The 18,865-nt window shown below is 31.2% G+C and overlaps 3 protein-coding genes across 3 annotated transcripts; all 3 read right to left on the bottom strand.

The window, feature by feature from the left end:
- Positions 1-1,875: 1,875 nt before the first annotated feature.
- On the bottom strand, positions 1,876-10,219 carry LOC107641437 (alpha-galactosidase). Its single transcript, XM_088486765.1, has 15 exons — positions 9,831-10,219; positions 7,192-7,250; positions 6,446-6,502; positions 6,266-6,300; positions 5,881-5,984; positions 5,715-5,790; positions 5,558-5,616; positions 5,422-5,487; positions 5,076-5,159; positions 4,892-4,956; positions 3,843-3,925; positions 3,646-3,736; positions 3,493-3,542; positions 2,645-2,785; positions 1,876-2,158 (listed from the first exon to the last, which is right to left on the bottom strand). The coding sequence occupies exons 1-15, from the start codon at positions 9,989-9,991 to the stop codon at positions 2,072-2,074; spliced, it is 1,218 nt and encodes a 405-aa protein (XP_088342891.1). The 5' UTR covers positions 9,992-10,219; the 3' UTR covers positions 1,876-2,071.
- Positions 10,220-14,548: 4,329 nt separating this feature from the next.
- On the bottom strand, positions 14,549-15,322 carry LOC148566297 (uncharacterized). The gene has a single exon (XM_088487498.1). It carries the CDS (start codon positions 15,320-15,322, stop codon positions 14,549-14,551), a length of 774 nt encoding a protein of 257 aa, XP_088343624.1.
- Positions 15,323-16,052: 730 nt separating this feature from the next.
- LOC148566296 (uncharacterized) lies at positions 16,053-17,176 on the bottom strand. The gene is made up of 2 exons (XM_088487497.1): positions 16,280-17,176; positions 16,053-16,187 (listed from the first exon to the last, which is right to left on the bottom strand). Exons 1-2 carry the CDS (start codon positions 17,174-17,176, stop codon positions 16,053-16,055), a joined length of 1,032 nt encoding a protein of 343 aa, XP_088343623.1.
- Positions 17,177-18,865: the final 1,689 nt, after the last annotated feature.

Here is an 18,865-nt window from a genome sequence, read left to right as displayed (position 1 = left end):
TGAAGTAAAATTCCAACTCTTATTTCTTAAAACTTCCTAATATTTATAACCCACATCTCTAACCGGCCCCTAATCACACAATACTGCCTTGTGTGCAGATTCTTAGGTAACCGTTCCCGCTCTTCTGCCTATAGACGTTGCCCATAAATTTCTCATTCGGAGAAAGCTTTCAACTTTTCAACTTAGCATAACCGCTCGATTCTCTATTCGAGCAACTATTTGATTTCTTACTCAAATGCTTGCTTGACTATGCTAGGTCAATTTAATAAGGAATTCGAATCGCGAGTTCGTGTCGAGTAACTCTCGATTAGTGCCTGCACGTGCGCCCTTTTTGACCTTTGTTCTCACTCTAACATCTCTTCAATATCTCGAATTAGCTTATCCTAGTGGAAGACATTTTCCGACTAATACTACCTTTTTATATCACTAATTCTTCTCAAAATATCTATATAAACAATAATCTCTCTCTCACCCAAGCATACATATAAATATGAGCGGAGAAGCTCCATTTACACCTCTGTTTTAATAAAAAAGAAATCATTTTTTCTATTGATTATATTTGTATATATTTTAGATTCTTTAGTTGTTGTTGGTTGTATATGTCAATCATTTTTTGTAATTTTTTGTACTTGTATATATGTGTTAACAAGAAAATTTGATTAATTTTTGTGAAGGATGATTTTTTACTATGTTGTTGTTGTGTTGCATATTCTTTTGCCAGAATTCAACGGGTCAATAATAAATAGGGAAGAATAATTTCTTTGGATGGGTAATAAATTTAGAAGGAGTCAAGTGTAGTGCAGGAGGATATTTTTGGAGAAGACGAGGGATTAAGAAAGATGACAGTATTTTTGTCCCAAAATTTTTTGAACGCAAAAAAAATTTTAAGAATAATTTTAATTTTTGGATAAAATTTTAGAGACTAAAATTATACTTCATTTGTTAACTTGTCATGTTTATGGACTTGATAACTTATCTTATTCATCAGTTCAATATGTTGTAAGTTACAAACTTTAATTTGTATGAGTTGTAAGTAAAGTTAAAATACTTGACTATGAATCATCATCTTTGACCGTGTAATAAGTTTTTCAAAATTTTCATCTTTCAATTTAAATTGATTTTAAGGATAAAAGTCAAATTAGTCCCTAAAAAATAAGGCATTTTTTAAATTGTTCTTAAAATATTTTTTTTAATTAAATTAGTCTTTTAAAGATTAAAAATTAATCATATCTGTCGTTCAGTTACTCCATTCACAATTTTTTTTAATGGTTGATGATATAAAATGTTAACTGATAAAATATATGACACATAACATGTTCAATTAAACATTGAATAAATATGTTTATGAAAATCTATCAATTTAGTCACTAAATCATATTAGAAATATAATTTTTGTAATTGGAAAAAATAATTAAATTAATAAATTTTCATAAACATATTTGGTCAATATCAATTAGACAGTATTATATATGTTATCAATTAACGTTTTACAACATCAATTTTTGAAGAAAATTGTTAATGGAATGACTGAAAGACAAATATGATTAATTCGTAATATTTGAAGAATTAATTTAATTAAAAAAATTTTTTAAAAATAAATTTAAAAAATATCTTATCTTTTAAGGACTAATTTAACTACTAACCCTTGATTTTAAATTAATCACAATATATATAATTGTGATTCTTTCTTGAAGCATCCTGTTTTCTCCTAAACCAAATTACTTAATCATCAAAATTTATTTTACTTTCTCACATTTTCGTTAAAAACGAAAACAAATCTTAGAAAGGCATATTGTATCCAAATCAAGTGCATCTAAACAACAACAACAACAACAACAACAACAACAACAACAACAACAACAACAACAATAATAATAATAATAATAATAATAATAACCTTAATTAAGAGACGAACATAACTTACATTTTCCCCTTACACTTCCTATTATTATTGACTACTTAATTTCCTCTGTTTTCTTTCTTCTTTGAAGATGGAAACATTGAAAGTTGCCAAAAAAATTTTGAGTACTTGGAATCCTGTTTAGTTTTTGTCTTTTATGAATTCAATATCTTAGTTGGGAGTGAGGATATACATCTTACAAACATGTGAATCTAATTCAGCAGAAATTTCTCCTGAAACTGATGATGTTGTTGAATGCTGCCAAAAAAACAAAAAAATACAAATATATAATCAAAACAATTATGTATCAAAATGTTCTACATTATTGTTGTATGGCCATTTGTTAGTTCAGAGACTGGTACTAAAATTTCTGTCTCTGTCTCTAAAATTTCAGTATTTCAGTACCTCCAAAAAATAGGGACACAAGTGACTGAAATTTTTAGAGATGGAGACTGAAACTTTAATAACATTTTATACCTAAAATACTTTCATTTCAATTAATTAATTCCAATTTTACCCTTTGTGTAAATTAAATTAGAGTTTTATTCTTGTTTCAATTCCTGTCTCTCATTTTGCACCAAACAGAATACTGAGATTTATTTCAATCCCTGTCTCTTAGTCTCTGTCTCTCAGTTTCAGTCTTTTCATCTTTGTCTCTCCACCAAACACTACCTAGGGATTAATTTTTTTTAAATTTATTTTATCAGCAACTAATTTCTCTAATATTATAAAAAGAAATCTAACCTCCCATAAATCTCTTGCATGAACTGAAGTTGCAGATTTTAGGCCTAAATCAGACCATGAAGCTGTTACTTTTGCTTTTGATGAGCTTCGATTCCATAAGATCACTGCCACCTTGTTTCCACTAAGAGGACCTGCCCAAACCTACAACAATTTTCTCTTCTAATAAGGTACTATCATAATTTTGCAATTTCACCTAGAATAATTTTGATGCAATTAATTTAGTATACAGAAATATTGTACAAATAAAATATTTTTGTTATTGACGTCATTACAAAAACAATATAGCAAGTACAAGAAAAAAAAAAGAAAAAAAATTAATAATACTAGAGAGATAATAAAATAATTTAAATTTATTTTATTTAATATTTATTTATTATAAAATACATTAAATAAAGGCTAATTTTTTTTATATGGAAAAAATATTAGTATGTTTGTTAAAAATGAGGTTATTTTGTGTAATTACAGGTGAGTGAATTTTGCAGATAAAAAGTCAACACGCAAGGTGCGTATTGAACACATGTCATCATCTTGTCAACACGCAAGATGCATGTTGAACACTTTTTTTATACATCTACAATCCCAAAAGCTTAAACTGATAAAAAAAATAATACTAATGGTTATATCTCTAATACTGAATTGAACATCTCTAAATCCTCATTATACACATTATACAAATATTCCATTAGCTCTCTATACTACCTCTACTGTAATACACTTCAAATATCCATCTTCAACCCTCTTCATCTCTATATTAAAATAATTTCTATTAAATAAAATACAAAATAATAAATTTTAATAATTTTTTGCTAATATTTTTTTGTTATTAAACATTTTTAAAAAAAATTTACCTCCAAACCATTATTACTTTTCACCTTCTTTCCTTGAACTCCTAGTTTGTCTGCAATATATATGAAAGTAAATAGCTTAAAAGGCATTCATTGTTTAATAAATTTTAATAATAATAATAATTATTATTATTAGATTTGAGCTTTTTCTCTTGCCTTGGTTTACAGCAATAACTTCTGAATTGCTTAGCAGTTCCTTTGTGGTCTTATCAAGGGCTCGAATATCACAACCAATCAACAGAGGAGCCTATAAATTAAAGAAAGAAAAAAAAAAAAAAAAGCAAAATAGTTATAATATATATAACATACATTTTGTCCATAAAATTTTGTGACATATATAGAAATGAAAATACCTTAGCTAATGCCCATATGCTAAAATGGGCACGGTATTCTTCTGTTGTCATGCCTCCATTTCCAATTTCAAGCATGTCAGGATCTGTTCATAGAAATTTATAATATATAGTTATTTTAATTTATTAAATACAAAATTAATGCATTATAAACGTTGAATATAATTTACTCTTCAAAAAAATCACTTTATTTTAAGATCCTTGACAAATGTTCTCCGATAAGTTTCAATCTTAATTTATCTTTTTAGTTAATTTTTTAATATTTAAATAAGTAAAAATTTAAAAATATATATTAATTTTTAGAAACATCAAAAAATTAAGAAAAAAAAATCAAAGTCCTTTTTATTAAAAATTGAAAGAATAAATTAAGACTTTTATTATTTTTAATAACAAATATACTGTAGTAACTAGGGCTAGAAGTGAGTCAAGCCAACTCATGAGCTAGCTCGAGCTCGACTCGTTAATAGTTCGATAAGCTAAACTCATGAGCTAGTGAGCCAAACTTGAGCTTGGAATTAAGCTCATAAATTAAATGAGTCAAGCTTGAGTTTGGATAAGCTTAGTTCATTAGCTCATGAGCTGACTCGATTATATATATATATATAATTATAATTATTAATACACATATCCTATATGCATTTAATCTATACTTTAAATATTATATATATTAATGATCTTAATTATTTAAAATTTTATATTTATTTTTTACATATAATTTTAATGTAGGACATAAATAAAAATTTATAATTTATTGATAGATAACAATATATAAAATTGATCTTTTAAAATATATAAGTTATAATTTATTGATATAGAATTATAGATTATGTATTTATGTTTCTATTATTTGAGCCAGCTCGTGAGTTCGAGCCAACTCGTGAGCTTTCAATGAGTCGAACTTGAGATTTAAGAAATATGCTCGATTATTAATGAGGCGAGCTGTGAGCTAAGCTCAATTTTTGTGAGCCGAGCTTGGGCTTGGTCTAGCTCAACTCAGTTCAGCTCACTTCCGGCCCTAATAACAACGAATAATAATAAAGATAGATAATTACCATTCCATCCTCCAGGTCCAGCATGAGAAGCCCATTTGTCATTTTGATCTGCAAGAGATGTCATGCTGCACAATGTTGAAAAACAAATTCCAACAAGGGAATTAAATTTCTCATAAACCACATTATTATTATTATTATTATTATTATTATTATTATTATTATTATTATTATTATTGATAGTCACCTGTCCCAGTTATCTTTAATGTCTCCAGTTGTTCTCCAACTATTTCCAACACCTGGGGCCCAAATTGCTGGATCTTCCAATCCCCTGTGTTTGAAAAGAAAATTGCAACGAAGAATGTTAGGGCCAGCAATTTTTGTGATTTGTAGTCATTAAATAATTATTAATGATGATTTTAATGGTGTGAGATTTCATCTAATGACTCACTTTTTTTTGCTGGTTACATGCTGACCAGAATTTAACAAAGTTACTCGCCCCTAAATTTTTTCAATTGGAATTTCTAAACATATAAGTAATCAATGTTCCTAAGAAATAAACATGTTTATGATATTCAACTACTCTATCTCACCATTCACACATAGAGAAGAAGATTGATCTTCCAGAGTTTAATAAAGCTTTACTCATTCTTGGGTACCTGATTCATAAATAAAATCTATAAATTCATTGATTATATATATATATTATTAAATCCCATTAATTAATACCTCTCTTTGGGGCTTATATTATTGTTGTTACAATTATCATACTTCAAGTAGTCAACTCCCTAAAATAACATTGAAAACATAAGTTAATTATACATACATGAATCGAAATAAAAAAATTTTATATAAGTATAAAATGACTTTTAAATGAATATATTACCCAAGAAGCAAATGTTTTTGCATCTTGTACTTCATGTCCCAGTGATCCAGGCATAGTTTTGCTGCATGTCTGATTTCTACAAAGATTTTAATCATTTTATTGTAATTAAAAAATTAAAAATAATAAATTTTTAATATTAATATTGTGTTTAATCTGAGATACATACCCAGCATCGGAATAAATTCCTAACTTTAAACCTTTGCTATGAACATAATCGGCTAGAGCCTTAATTCCTGAAGGGAATGTTGAAGCTTTTGCAACCAAATTGCCCTATCACAAAAAAATAAAAACATTTTTATCATGTGAATTTTCTCGTGATCACTTGATATAATTAATTAACTGTAATTTTTTAGTATTAATTTTTCGATTATTCAGTAACTAATCTCTCTCAATTAATGTTAGCATCAGCATTCTGTATTTTATTTTTATCCTTTTGCTTTTTTTTTTTTTTATCATTAACTACATATATAGCTTACTTGCAACTTGCAAGCATAACATTTTTTTTTTAATTTTAATAATAGTAATAAATAATAAATAATATTATTCATTACCTGTGAGTCTCGGTTCAATTCTCCCCAACAATCATCTAAAAAAAGAAAATATTAAGATTTTTCCAATATATAGTAGATGAATTGAATGATAGTTATTGGTAATGATAATAATGTTTACTCCTATATAATAATAATAATAATAATAATTATTATTATTATTATTATAAATTTTTGTCGTACCTATGTTGATATAATGGTATCCCAAAGCAGAAAGACCCGTTGACACCATTGCATCAGCTGCATATTGAAAGATATATAAATAACATATGTTATTAGTTTTTAATTCTATCTATAAAATATTAATATACGTCCAATTGTGTTAGAAATAAAATATTTTGCATTGATTTAATTTAATTTAAAATCATTTGAAATGAAAATAAAACATTATATTTGGAATTAATTATATAAAATAAAAATATTTAATTTAAAAATTGATATAATAACTTAATTTATAATTTTATTATTATTTATTTACTGTACAATCTTCATTCAACCATCAGAAAATCACTTTTTATATTATTATTATTATTATTATTATTATTATTATTATTATTATTATTATTATTATTATTATTATTTATTTCAAATCATCTTCTTATACATTAATAGTTTAATACTGTTTAAATGGTAAAAATGACTTTTTATACTTTTAGTACTCCAAATAATTTCAATTCTAATTAAATTATATATATGTATAAAAGATTTGAGGCAAGTGTATGTTAAAGCAAATTCGTATGATTTATAAAATCAATTTAATTCTTGGTTTTCAAAACAAAACAAAAAATATTTTAAAATATATTATTGTGTATAAAAATAATTTTTATTAATTGTATTCCAAATACACCCTAAATGATTCTTAAATATATTATCGTATTAAAAATCAAACGTCTGTGATTATAGTTTCATCAAGTTATAACGGCGTTTACCTGTTTGTCGAATCAAGTCTTCGTTAATTTGGCAGTCAAAGTGATTCCAGCTATTCCATCTGATTTATCAATAATTGCTCATTTAATATATGCAAGATATTATATTCGCAATTGATTTTTTTATGGAAAACTGAAAGTAATATAGAACCACTTTTTAATACTAAGGAAATGGATCCTTTCCAGTTTTTTCAACACTTGACAAAATACAGTGCAATCTCTCACTTTTGATTTTAATAGTGGGACCAGAAATAAATAAGAGAGAGAATATGGTGAATGGTTAGATTAAACACTGCACACCATCCAGTTTTTTATTCACTGGAGAGGATCCACTCCCTTAATACTAATACTCCTTATTCTATTAAAAAAACATAAACTATACCAACTAACTAGGATGATTATTGGTCTTCTTAATAGATATAATTACAAATCTAACATCTCTTATATATAAAATTTTTACACAATTTATAAGTGTATATGAGATATCATTTTTTTCATGAACTAATTTTTAAAATTGAGTTCAATTTATCCAATCTCAATCTTAACATAGTATGACTAGAAATGTCAAATAAATCAGGTTAGACGGATTCATTTAAGCTTAATTTGCCTAAATCCGTTTCATAGACTTTAATTTTCAAGCCTAGATCATTAATGACCAGTCTATGTCGAATTAAACCGGCTGCCCTATTAATTTTTAAAAAATTTAATTTTCGGATTAAAAATAATATTTTAACAAAAAATGTTACTTTTAGACAAAAAAAAAATCTTAAACAAACAAAGTTTTTTTAGTGGTTAGAGTCGGATATTTGAGTCGATAAAAAATTATATTTAAAAAAGTATTTTTTTTTCTTTTATAAAACACAAAAGTTTAAACAGTTACTTTAATCTGTTATTTTTTAGATTAATCGTCGGACTCAATTCATTTAATCTAAAATTTAAATGAATCTGATTTTATTGGCAAAAGTCTACTTGTTTAAACAGATAAACAAGTTGATCCAACGAATTTAATTAACCCATTTTAATGACCATAGTAAGCATCACGGTTTATATATCAATGTTATTGGGCGTAATCTCTCGTCTCATAAACTAATTTTTTAGGTTGAGTTAAACTTACTCAATTTTAATTCTAATAAATATCTTAATCTTTAAACAGAATATTTAGACTTGTCAAGAATTTAATTTAAAAAAAAAAAAAAAACAAATTTCTCACTGAAAAGACTACTTAGTTCTTCATGGAATTTTTGTCATGTGAGCTGGATAACAACGTTAATACTATTTGTAGTAATAAAATCTAAATTATAAAGCTCCGATCCCTAATACTTAAGTTGTCAAATGAAAATGATAAAGCTTGGCTGAAAATGTGAAGATAAATAATCGAAATAATGTTGGTTGTTATTATATATCATTATTGATTGTCCAACCCCAATATATCAATAATGGATACTTACTTATTAGCTTTATATGCATATATAAATTAAAGCTGGTAGGGTAAACACAACAACAAATAATAGCAACTAACTCGAGATAAGATTGGATTATTGTTCCCTATAAATAGTGGCTTAGGTAAATCAATATATAATATATATCTATAAACAAATGCAAGGACACGTAATTAATGGCTCTAGCTTGCACCTAATGTTTTGATGTTGAGGTGTGTTATAAAGTCCACAAATTAAATCATGGTTTATATATATTTAGCACTAACTAATGCGACGATATGCATCATCTTGTGACCAAGCACTATTATGGGTATCCATGTGAGACTTATCCATATGGTTTTGTGCGTATACAAAAATAAAAATCAACTCAGGATTTGACACATTATTGATGGTTATGTTACATATTCTACACCTACCCTATTAAATCAATTGGTTATAACCACTTATTTCTGGATTTTTTTTTTTTTTTTGCCTTATCAATTAAGGAGTTTTTATGATATTAGAAGGAAAAAAGTTACAATAATGAAACCTAATTATTGGTGTAGAAGAGTCTTTGAACGAGAATATATAAGCCTTTTTCAACTAAATTAAGTCTTGTTATAACATACATTAAGAATAATCACACTACAATAAACTTTTGGAATAACGATCCATTTGATTTTTGCGATCGATCAGGTTTTATAATAACCAAAAAATAATTGGTCTTTATCTAGCATCAGTTTAGCCACCAATATCAAAACCGTATTCAATTTGATCGCTGAAAGGATTGTTAATTTAAAATTTAGCTACAAACACTAAAATCATTCTAATTGGTCACTAAAGCTAAATTAGTAACCATTTAGTGACTAAAACAAAAAATTAGGTTTTTGAATCTTTTAAAAACTCTTGGTTGTTAAATTGGTCATTAATTTTTAATTTAGTGGCCAATCAACTATACATACCACAAAAAATTATTAGAATAGTGATTGATTTTAACCATTAACAAAAAAAATATAAAAAAAAAGTATGGTTATATACTTAAATAATGTAAGAAAAATGTTAGAAAATTGACGCTTTTTTTTTCTACATTTGAATTAATATTAACTATTTTTTTTTTCTTGTTGACACTGAAAGTGTTAGCTTCTTAGCATTGTCTATAATAAGATATAAATGATAATAAATGAAAAATAAGATTAAAGAATTAATTAAAGGAGGTAGGCATACCCCATGGGTGGTGTAAGGCCGAGTAAGGACGATCCATTATTATTGTCCAACAATAAACGATGAGATGCTGATGATGATGAAGATGAAGATGTTGAAGTAATAAACAGCAGAAGAAGGAGCCACAACCACAACGCAACCCCTTTCTTCCATGCCATATTCATGGAATCACCACCTGATATATGTATATATTATTTTGTTCTGGTGGGAAATATCGAAAGACTGAAGAATAAGAATAAATAAAAGAAGAGATCGGAATTCAAGAGAAGGAAGAGACAATAATGATAATAATAATAATAATAATAATAATGTTCAACTTGCTTGGAAGACACTGCAATTCAGTGTTCAAGCAATAATGATGGAAAGCACAGAGCTAAAGGCCTAAAGCCCATATATCTATATATATACATACATGGGTAAAGTTTACCATGCTTATGGCTACAATGATAATGGTGGGTAAACAGTTTTAGCTACATTCAAAAAATATTAAAATTATACTATTTAACGTTTTCGCAATATTTTTATTCTTTCAATTAAAAAACATTGTTAAATAATAAAAAATATTATTTTAATTTTAATTAATAAATACACTTTTAAGTAAAAGTGTGGTTAAAAGTATATAGTTATCGTAATCAATGTAACAAAATTAGATCAGATCGGATATGACTAAATTTTTTATCCGATTCGTACTAAAATCATTAGATTAGATCGGATCTAATAATATTAGTATTTTTTTAGAAATCGGATCTACAATTTGCGGATCGGGTCAGCTATCAAATATCGGATATACTCATCGAAAAAAAAAACAAATAATAGAAAAACATTTCTAATAATTAGGGGGTGAATGCGGATCGGATATGACTAAAATATTGATCCGATTTGCACTAAAATCATCGAATCGGATTCAATATCTACCGTTTTTACTTTTTAAACTTGAATCCGATCCACACATTTGTGGATTGGATCAAATCGGATATCTGATATATTCGCAAAGTATAAAAATATTTTAAGAAGCTTATTTTTATTAAAAAAATCAATAAAATTCTTTTTTTTTCATTCTTTTAAACATGTTTACTCTGATCTTAAAATATTATTAAACCTACTTTTTTTAAATAATAAAAATAAAATAATACAACATATATATATATATATATATGATAATTATTAGTTGAAATAAAAAAAATTACTTATTTATTTATTTATTTTTGCGAATCTACGGATATACGAATATCTACCTAAAATCCACAATCCGATTCTATTAGTGTATGAATCGGATCAATTTTCGCAATTTTTTGATCGGATTCGGATAAACACCGCGGATATGCAGATCGAATTCGATCCACGGACACCCCTACTATATAATAATCCAAAAAATAAAATATTCAAAAAATTTATTTTCCCTTTCTTTTACACTCACTTACTTCAAAAATACTATTAAAATATTTTTTAAAAGTAAAGTATCATTTTTTTCTCAAATATTTGGGATGAATAAGTCTCAAAATTGTCCATAATATATTTAAATCGTCCTTCTAACGTTTCAAAATCATCTCAATGTTGTCCTGTCATTAGTGATCTGTTAACATAATTGATGGTAGGACAATATTGAGACGATTTTGAAACATTAGGAATTTAAATAGGACGAAAATGTTGGGGACAAAAACGATGCATTAATTTAATTTTTTACTAAACATGATTATTCAATTATCTTTTAATCACATCTAAGTAAATTACTTTTATTCACATTACTTTTGTTCTAAGTGAATTTATTTTTACTTGATTAGATAATTTTTCTAAGAGTCATATATTATTTTTGTTCCAAATGTTTTCATCCTACCAAAGTCCCCAGCATTTCATAATCGTCTCAATATTGTCCAATCGTCAACTTTGTTAATAGATCATTAACGAAAGAATAATATTGAGACAATTTTAAAATGTCAGGAACTTAAATAAGACAATTTAAACGTTAGAAATAACTTCAAAACTTACCCCAAACGTTAATAAAAATAATATTTTACTCTTAAATAATAAAAATAATACAACTAAATTATATATAAATAATAATAAAAATATCAACTGGCCAATCAAATTTAATTATCCGACATTCTCACCACAACAATAAATAAATAATAATACAAATTTTAATATTCTAATATTCTAAAAGTGCAACATAAATTAAAAACTAAACCAAATAAAAAATTCTTAAACATAACATATATAATTTTTTAATTTATTTTGTAGATCTACAAATCCGTAGATACATAGATATAAAATTTACAGCCCAATTCTATTTAACTGCGAATCGAATCAAATATTACAAATTAGATTATATCCATAAATTATAAATCAAATGTAAATAAATAGATCGAATCTAATCCATAAACATCCCTATTCAATTTTGTCTCTACATATACACCATATGTATTGTACTATGTATGAAATCAAAGCTAAGTCAAAAGGACCTATATAAGTATTAGTAAAGACATCATCTAAGTTTAAATAATTATAAATATAATTATGATGATTTGAAAATATAGACAGGTTATATTAATTATTATATATTAGTCTTGCTAGCTCATGCATTATTGTCCAAAAGGATGCTGCAAAATAATTGTTAAATAATTTTAACTTTGTAGTTTGCACTACCAAAGAGTCAAAGACCAAGTTGCCTCGATTAAATCGGTCTTCGTATTTTAATAAGTGTAATTAGAGCTTTATATTAAATAAAAGTTTTCACTTTTCAGTTAGTTAAATTCACACTAGCCATTGGTTTTAAGAAAACAAATTATTCTTAAAGTATTTGCTTTTATGTTTAGGTTATTTAGGATAGAATAAATAATTTAAAATATTTTGATTTTTTTTTTCGAATGACAACGGTTAGTAGAGTATTTAAAAGAATTTGTTTAAGACAGAAATTTAATCATAAAATTTTAAATGATAAAAAATTTAGTTAAAAATTTAGTGAAATTGTTGAAATCTAAGTTGTTGTGAAACAAAAAGCAAACATTTTTAATACAATTGACGATGATGTATAAGTTTTGACAATATGACTTTTCTTGCAACGTTTCGATGATTTTTTTTTTTTTTGAGTAGTACTAGGGAGCTAATGGCCTAAGCATACAATGTGTATAATGGGCTAAATTTTTTGTTTATGAATAAAATGAAATGAATAAAATGAACATCACCTATACTATCCAGAATAACCATCTCCGGATACCAGGGATAATAAACATCTCATGTTATAAAAAGCTAATTTTGGGTTCACCAAGGTTCAAACTTTTGACCTTCCGGATCTGGAACTCTAATACCATATCCTGAAACCACTCATCCCAAAAACATAACTTGACAGGATAATGTAACACTAATAATCATATCTCTAATACTTTCTAAACCTTCATTGTGCACATTGTACGCTTAGGTCATTGACTCCCTATACTTTCTCTTTTTTTTTTTTACTTTTCGATGATATATATATAGGGGACGAGTGGAGGCTTCGGTTCCCAACTTTTTAAAAGAAAGATTATAGTAATACGTTATTAAGTACGATCTAATTTTTTAAAAAATTTATTTAATATTTAGTTTAATATAAATAAAAATCTAATCTAATAACTTAAATATTAATGATTTCTAATATCTAAAAAATAAGTAACAATATTAAAAAAATCTGAAAATATATTATTACTAATATTTTTAAATTAAATAAAATTTTTTAAATCTCATAAAGTGAATTTTTTTTCTTCTTGTGAGCGTCCTTCTTGATTCATTTGGTATTAATTCTCTATGTTTCAGCTACTACAACTGAGAGATCTTTTTCAACTATGAATGTTGTGAAGAATAACTCAGAAACAAAATGAAAGATGAATTTCTTGCTAATTGTCTTTTAATTATATTAAAAAGAAAATTATTAAAAAATTTAACACAGATTCTATTATTGATAAATTTTATGATACAAAAAATCGACCACTTCGTTAATAAAAAATACATACATATTTTTTGTATTTTAAAATATATTATCTATCAATATATTTTTGTAATACATTTTACATTATATAATTTTTTGTATAATTTTTTAATATTATATATGTTATTAGCTAATATTTCTGAATCTGTCCCCGTATAAATATATATAGGATAAGTATATATAAGTATAGATTAGGGTAAAAAACCTAAACAAGCCAAAGGGAGATCAATTTGACACAAATAAGCCAAAGCAAATTCTGTTTCAGCAATCCACCAAGTGGCATTTCTATATAGTTCGAACCAAATAGGTTCGAACTCACCTTCCACATAATTCGAACCAAATAGGTTCGAATTACAGCTATACACCAAGCCTAAATAAATCGAACCAAATTGGTTCGAACCATAACTTAATAATTCGAACCTAATAGGTTCGAATTACAATGAGCATAACTTTACCAAGTAATTTGAAATAGGATGGTTCGAATTACTATGAATTCGTCACAGGAAGGAACTTAAGTTACAAACATAGTTTCCGCATCATCTCTTAATAAGAGTCCTACATTTTTTTTGCCGGTGTGCCTTAGAGAAACATTTCGTTTAAAACTGCGGTGGCAGAACATATTCATTAAGTAAAAATCCATTTGAGGTACATCGCAGTGACGTTAACAAATTTTATGCATCACCAACCACAAGTAAGAAAACCGATAATTGCGGAATCTAAAAGCTAAATTGAAATAACAAAAGAACCAAAGCCGCAAATACAGTTAATCATGTCCCCGTGTGTGCTCTGCGCCTCCGAGCTGTGGGCAACTCCGACGTGTGTGGCCGGGCTGCCGACAAAGCCCACATCTCTTTGGCCAGTTCGGATCAGCCTCGTCCATATTGGTCCGTATCCGAGTGGACCTGGGACGACCCTCTCTCGCACGCCTCTTATTGGGGTCAGGGATGACAGTCGGCCTGTCATATGGTGGCCAGAAACCCTCCGGAATGGGATGTGTAAAACCCATCTGATAGACACTGAAGACCGAACTAAGACGATACACCTGGTGGACATAAGGCTCCCATGTAAGCCGTGAGTAGGCACAGCATGCCAGTGCGTGGAGACACGGGAAATGAAGTGCCTGGAAGTATTCGCAGTCACATGTACGAGATGCAAGCGAGACTCTGTAGGTACCCAGTGAGAAAGAACCAGTCGGAGTTGTCTCTGCAACGGTGAACTCGGAGTTATCCCTGTCGTACACGGTAATCGTGAAGCACCTAGCCGTCTTCAAGTTGGCCTCTATACACTTCACCAAGTGCTGACTAAATTGTTGTCCGGTTCCCATCTGCGCCTCAGCCTCCCTCCCTTTGCGAACAAATAACTCGGCCAACCTTCCGTATGTTGCCTTCACTAGGGAGCACACAGGAAGGTTTCTGACGCCCTTGAGAATCGAGTTCACACACTCAGATATATTCGTCGTCATGTGTCCGAATCTACGCCCCTCATCACAATGCTGGGTCCACAAGGAATACTCAATCCGGTTAGCCCAGTCACACATCGCCGGGTCTTCGGACTTAAGAATATCAAACTAGTACTGGAACTCAACCTCGGTCTTAGCGTATGCCGCATTCACGAGTAGCCTCCTTGCGTCTTTGCCCTTGAAGGTGAGGGCAAAATTTGCCGCAACATGTCGAATACAAAATGCCCGGTATGCAGATGGAGGTAACCAGCCTCCTTCAGGAGCCTCAAGGGCGGCCTTGATGCCGTTATGCCTGTCCGAGATAACCAGCAGACCCGGCTGTGGTGTCACATGCTCACGCAGGTGGGAGAGAAAGAAAGACCACGACTCAGCATTCTCACCCTCGACTAACGCAAACGCGACGGGGAGTATGTTGGAGTTCCCGTCCTGTGCAATCGCGACAAGCAACGTTCCCCCATACTTGCCATACAGATGGGTTTCGTCAATACTAACTAGGGGCTTGCAATGACAGAATGCCTCGATGCATGGGGGAAAGGTCCAGAATAGTCTGTGAAAATAAGCTCGAGACTCGTCCACCTGTCCACTGACACGAACAGGGCTCGTCCTCAGCACAGCAACAGTACCAGGCATCGTCAACCGGACTCCTAACACCCACCTTGGGAGCTCGTTGTACGACTCATCCCAGTCACCATAGATGAGGGAAACAGCCTTCTGCTTCGCCAACCAGACCCTCCTGTAAGTCGGCATAAACCCAAAGTGTGCGGCGGTGGCATTTAGGAGCACCTTGATGCTGACGGATGCATCAGCCCTAACTATTGGCATAACGAATGCCGATATCACATGGTAATCCAAACTCCTGTGGTCGCTGGAGATCGAGGTGGCGAGACAAGTATGCGGTCCGTTGTAACGTTTGACCTCCCAAATCCCCTTGCGCTGTCGGAGACTGAGCCGAATCAACCATGTGCACCCATTGCCGAACTCAGAACACTTGCCCACATACCGGCGATAGTCGGACTCCACCACCTTGTACTGTACCCCTCGCCGTATGCTGTAAGTCTTGACACTTAACAGGGCCTGTTCTTTATCCGGAAATTGCTGACCAACCTGAAACTCTATTAGACCTGCATACCCTTCAGCATCTCTAGCGCCAAATCCAGCCGGCTGCCCAGCAACCCCCTCCTGCCTCATGGCATCCAAGTCCAAAGAGGAAAAATGCGGAGGGTACTGCTGCGTGCCGGAGCTAGAACCACCGACCACCCCAGCAGGTTCACTTGCTCCAACATCATCCCCACTGTCATCAGCAATCATATCCGGCTTGACGTCATCGTCCTCTGGATCATCCAAGAATCCATCTCCAACCCCAGCCGGTGCAGCACACTGTAAAGATGTCGGCAGATACCCACCTTCACCGACCTCGTCGCCTACACTGCCGATGAGGTCAACAGCGAACGAAGGGGAGGCGACAGGTTGGACGGGTGGCTCGTACGCAGGGACGGAGGAAGATGCAACGCCAGGCCTGGAGCTAGAACCGGCTACCGTGGCTAAAGTGGTGGTATTCTGGTTCGAACCCCCCGACCTGGACACCGCGTCAACCAACTTTGCCAACAGTTCTGGTGTCCTAACCTCTGGAAACTGCCGGCGACAATGAAACATGACCTGCAAGTCCTCATCATTCCCGATCGTGAAACAATCGTACGTTACGGTGTTCTGGAGCACCGTGATTGGAAATCGATAAAAAAACTTCTTAACCCATTTCACATCTTCCAGCCCGAGTTTCTGCAGTACAGAGCTAACAAGGTCCTCATACCTTGTCGTAGGCGTTACGATAATGCAGAGAGGATCCTTATCAGTGAACTTCACACCAGAACAAGTTTTCTTCTTAATGGTTCCTCTGTGGTGAACCAACACTGCAAAACTCTCCTCACTAGCCATCTAAACCACCTCTAATGATAGTAACTCACGCTCAGACCATATATATAGAGTTCTCATCCTCACTGATTCGAACCGCTATGGTTCGAAATATGCTCATTGTAATTCGAACCTATTAGGTTCGAATTATTAAGTTATGGTTCGAACCAATTTGGTTCGATTTATTTAGGCTTGACGTATAGCTGTAATTCGAACCTATTTGGTTCGAATTATGTGGAAGGTGAGTTCGAACCTATTTGGTTCGAACTACATAGAAATGCCATTTGGTTGATTGCTGAAACAGAATTTGTTTTGGCTTATTTGTGTCAAATTGAAATCCCTTTAACTTGTTTAGGTTTTTTACCCTATAGATTAAGTAGCTTTAAAATCACATAATAATATACTCATAATAAACAGGAAAGTCACGCTCGGAGAGGATTCATATGCTAAACATATATTATAATAAATAATTAGGATTACATGATATTACACGTCGTTTTTTTAGGGTTAAGTACTGAAATTGTCCCTAAGGTCTGGGGTGAAAATTAAAATCGTCCCCGACCTTTTTTTGTTATTAAAATCATCATCAACGTTACAAAACATTATAAAATTGTCATTTTCTTTTTTTTGACCAAATTACCCTTAACTATTAATAAAAATAATATTAAAAAAAATAAAACTCCACCCCACCCACACCCAGCATCTCTTCGTCTCTCACTCGCCTCCTAGCATTCCTTTTCAAACCACTAAGGCAGCCACGCGTGATTGCAGAAATTGTGGGTGGAATATTGCTTGGTCCATCAGTTCTAGAACGCAGCTCTGCCTTTCTGAATGCTGTGTTCCCATCCAAGAGCCTAACGGTCTTGGACACTTTGGCCAACATTGGTTTACTTTTCTTCATGTTCTTGATAGGACTGGAACTCGACCCCAAGTCTCTCCTTAGCAAAACAGGAAAGAAAGCTCTTGCCATTGCCCTTGCCGGGATCACATTCCCCTTTGTCTTGGGAATCGGGACATCTTTTGCACTTCGAACAACAATCTCGCAGGGAGTCGATAAAGTACCTTTCTTTGTGTTCATGGGAGTCGCTCTCTCCATCACCGCCTTCCCCGTCCTGGCACGCATCTTGGCTGAGTTGAGGCTGCTTACCACTGAGGTTGGACGGATGGCCATGTCAGCAGCGGCTGTTAATGACGTGGCAGCGTGGGTTCTTCTCGCCCTTGTGATTGCGCTCTCTGGCTTTGACTCTTCTCCACTTGTCTCCGTTTGGGTCTTCTTGTCCGGATGCGACTTTGTAATCTGTTGCGCACTTGTTCTTCCTCCCATTTTCAGATGGATGTCTCGGCGCTGCTCTGAAGGCGAAGCCATCAACGAGTCCTACGTCTGTGCCACGTTGGCAACGGTCTTGGCAGCTGGTTTTGTCACCGACACCATTGGAATCCATGCTCTGTTTGGGGCATTTGTTGTTGGAGTGGTTCTTCCCAAGGAAGGCCCTTTTGCGGCTGCTCTTGTTGAGAAGGTTGAGGATCTTGTCTCTGGGGGTGGGTTTGGGGTGGAAGGAGAGACGAAGAGATGCTGGGTGTGGGTGGGGTGGGGTGGGGTTTTATTTTTTTAATATTATTTTTATTAATAGTTAAGGGTAATTTGGTCCAAAAAATAGAAAAGGACGATTTTATAACGTTTTGTAACGTTGAGGATGATTTTAATAACAAAAA

This window comes from Arachis ipaensis, chromosome B5, assembly GCF_059453495.1.
Source record: "Arachis ipaensis isolate K30076 ecotype BB chromosome B5, ASM5945349v1, whole genome shotgun sequence".
NCBI lineage: Eukaryota > Viridiplantae > Streptophyta > Magnoliopsida > Fabales > Fabaceae > Arachis > Arachis ipaensis.
This window is presented reverse-complemented; position numbering and strand designations above follow the sequence as displayed.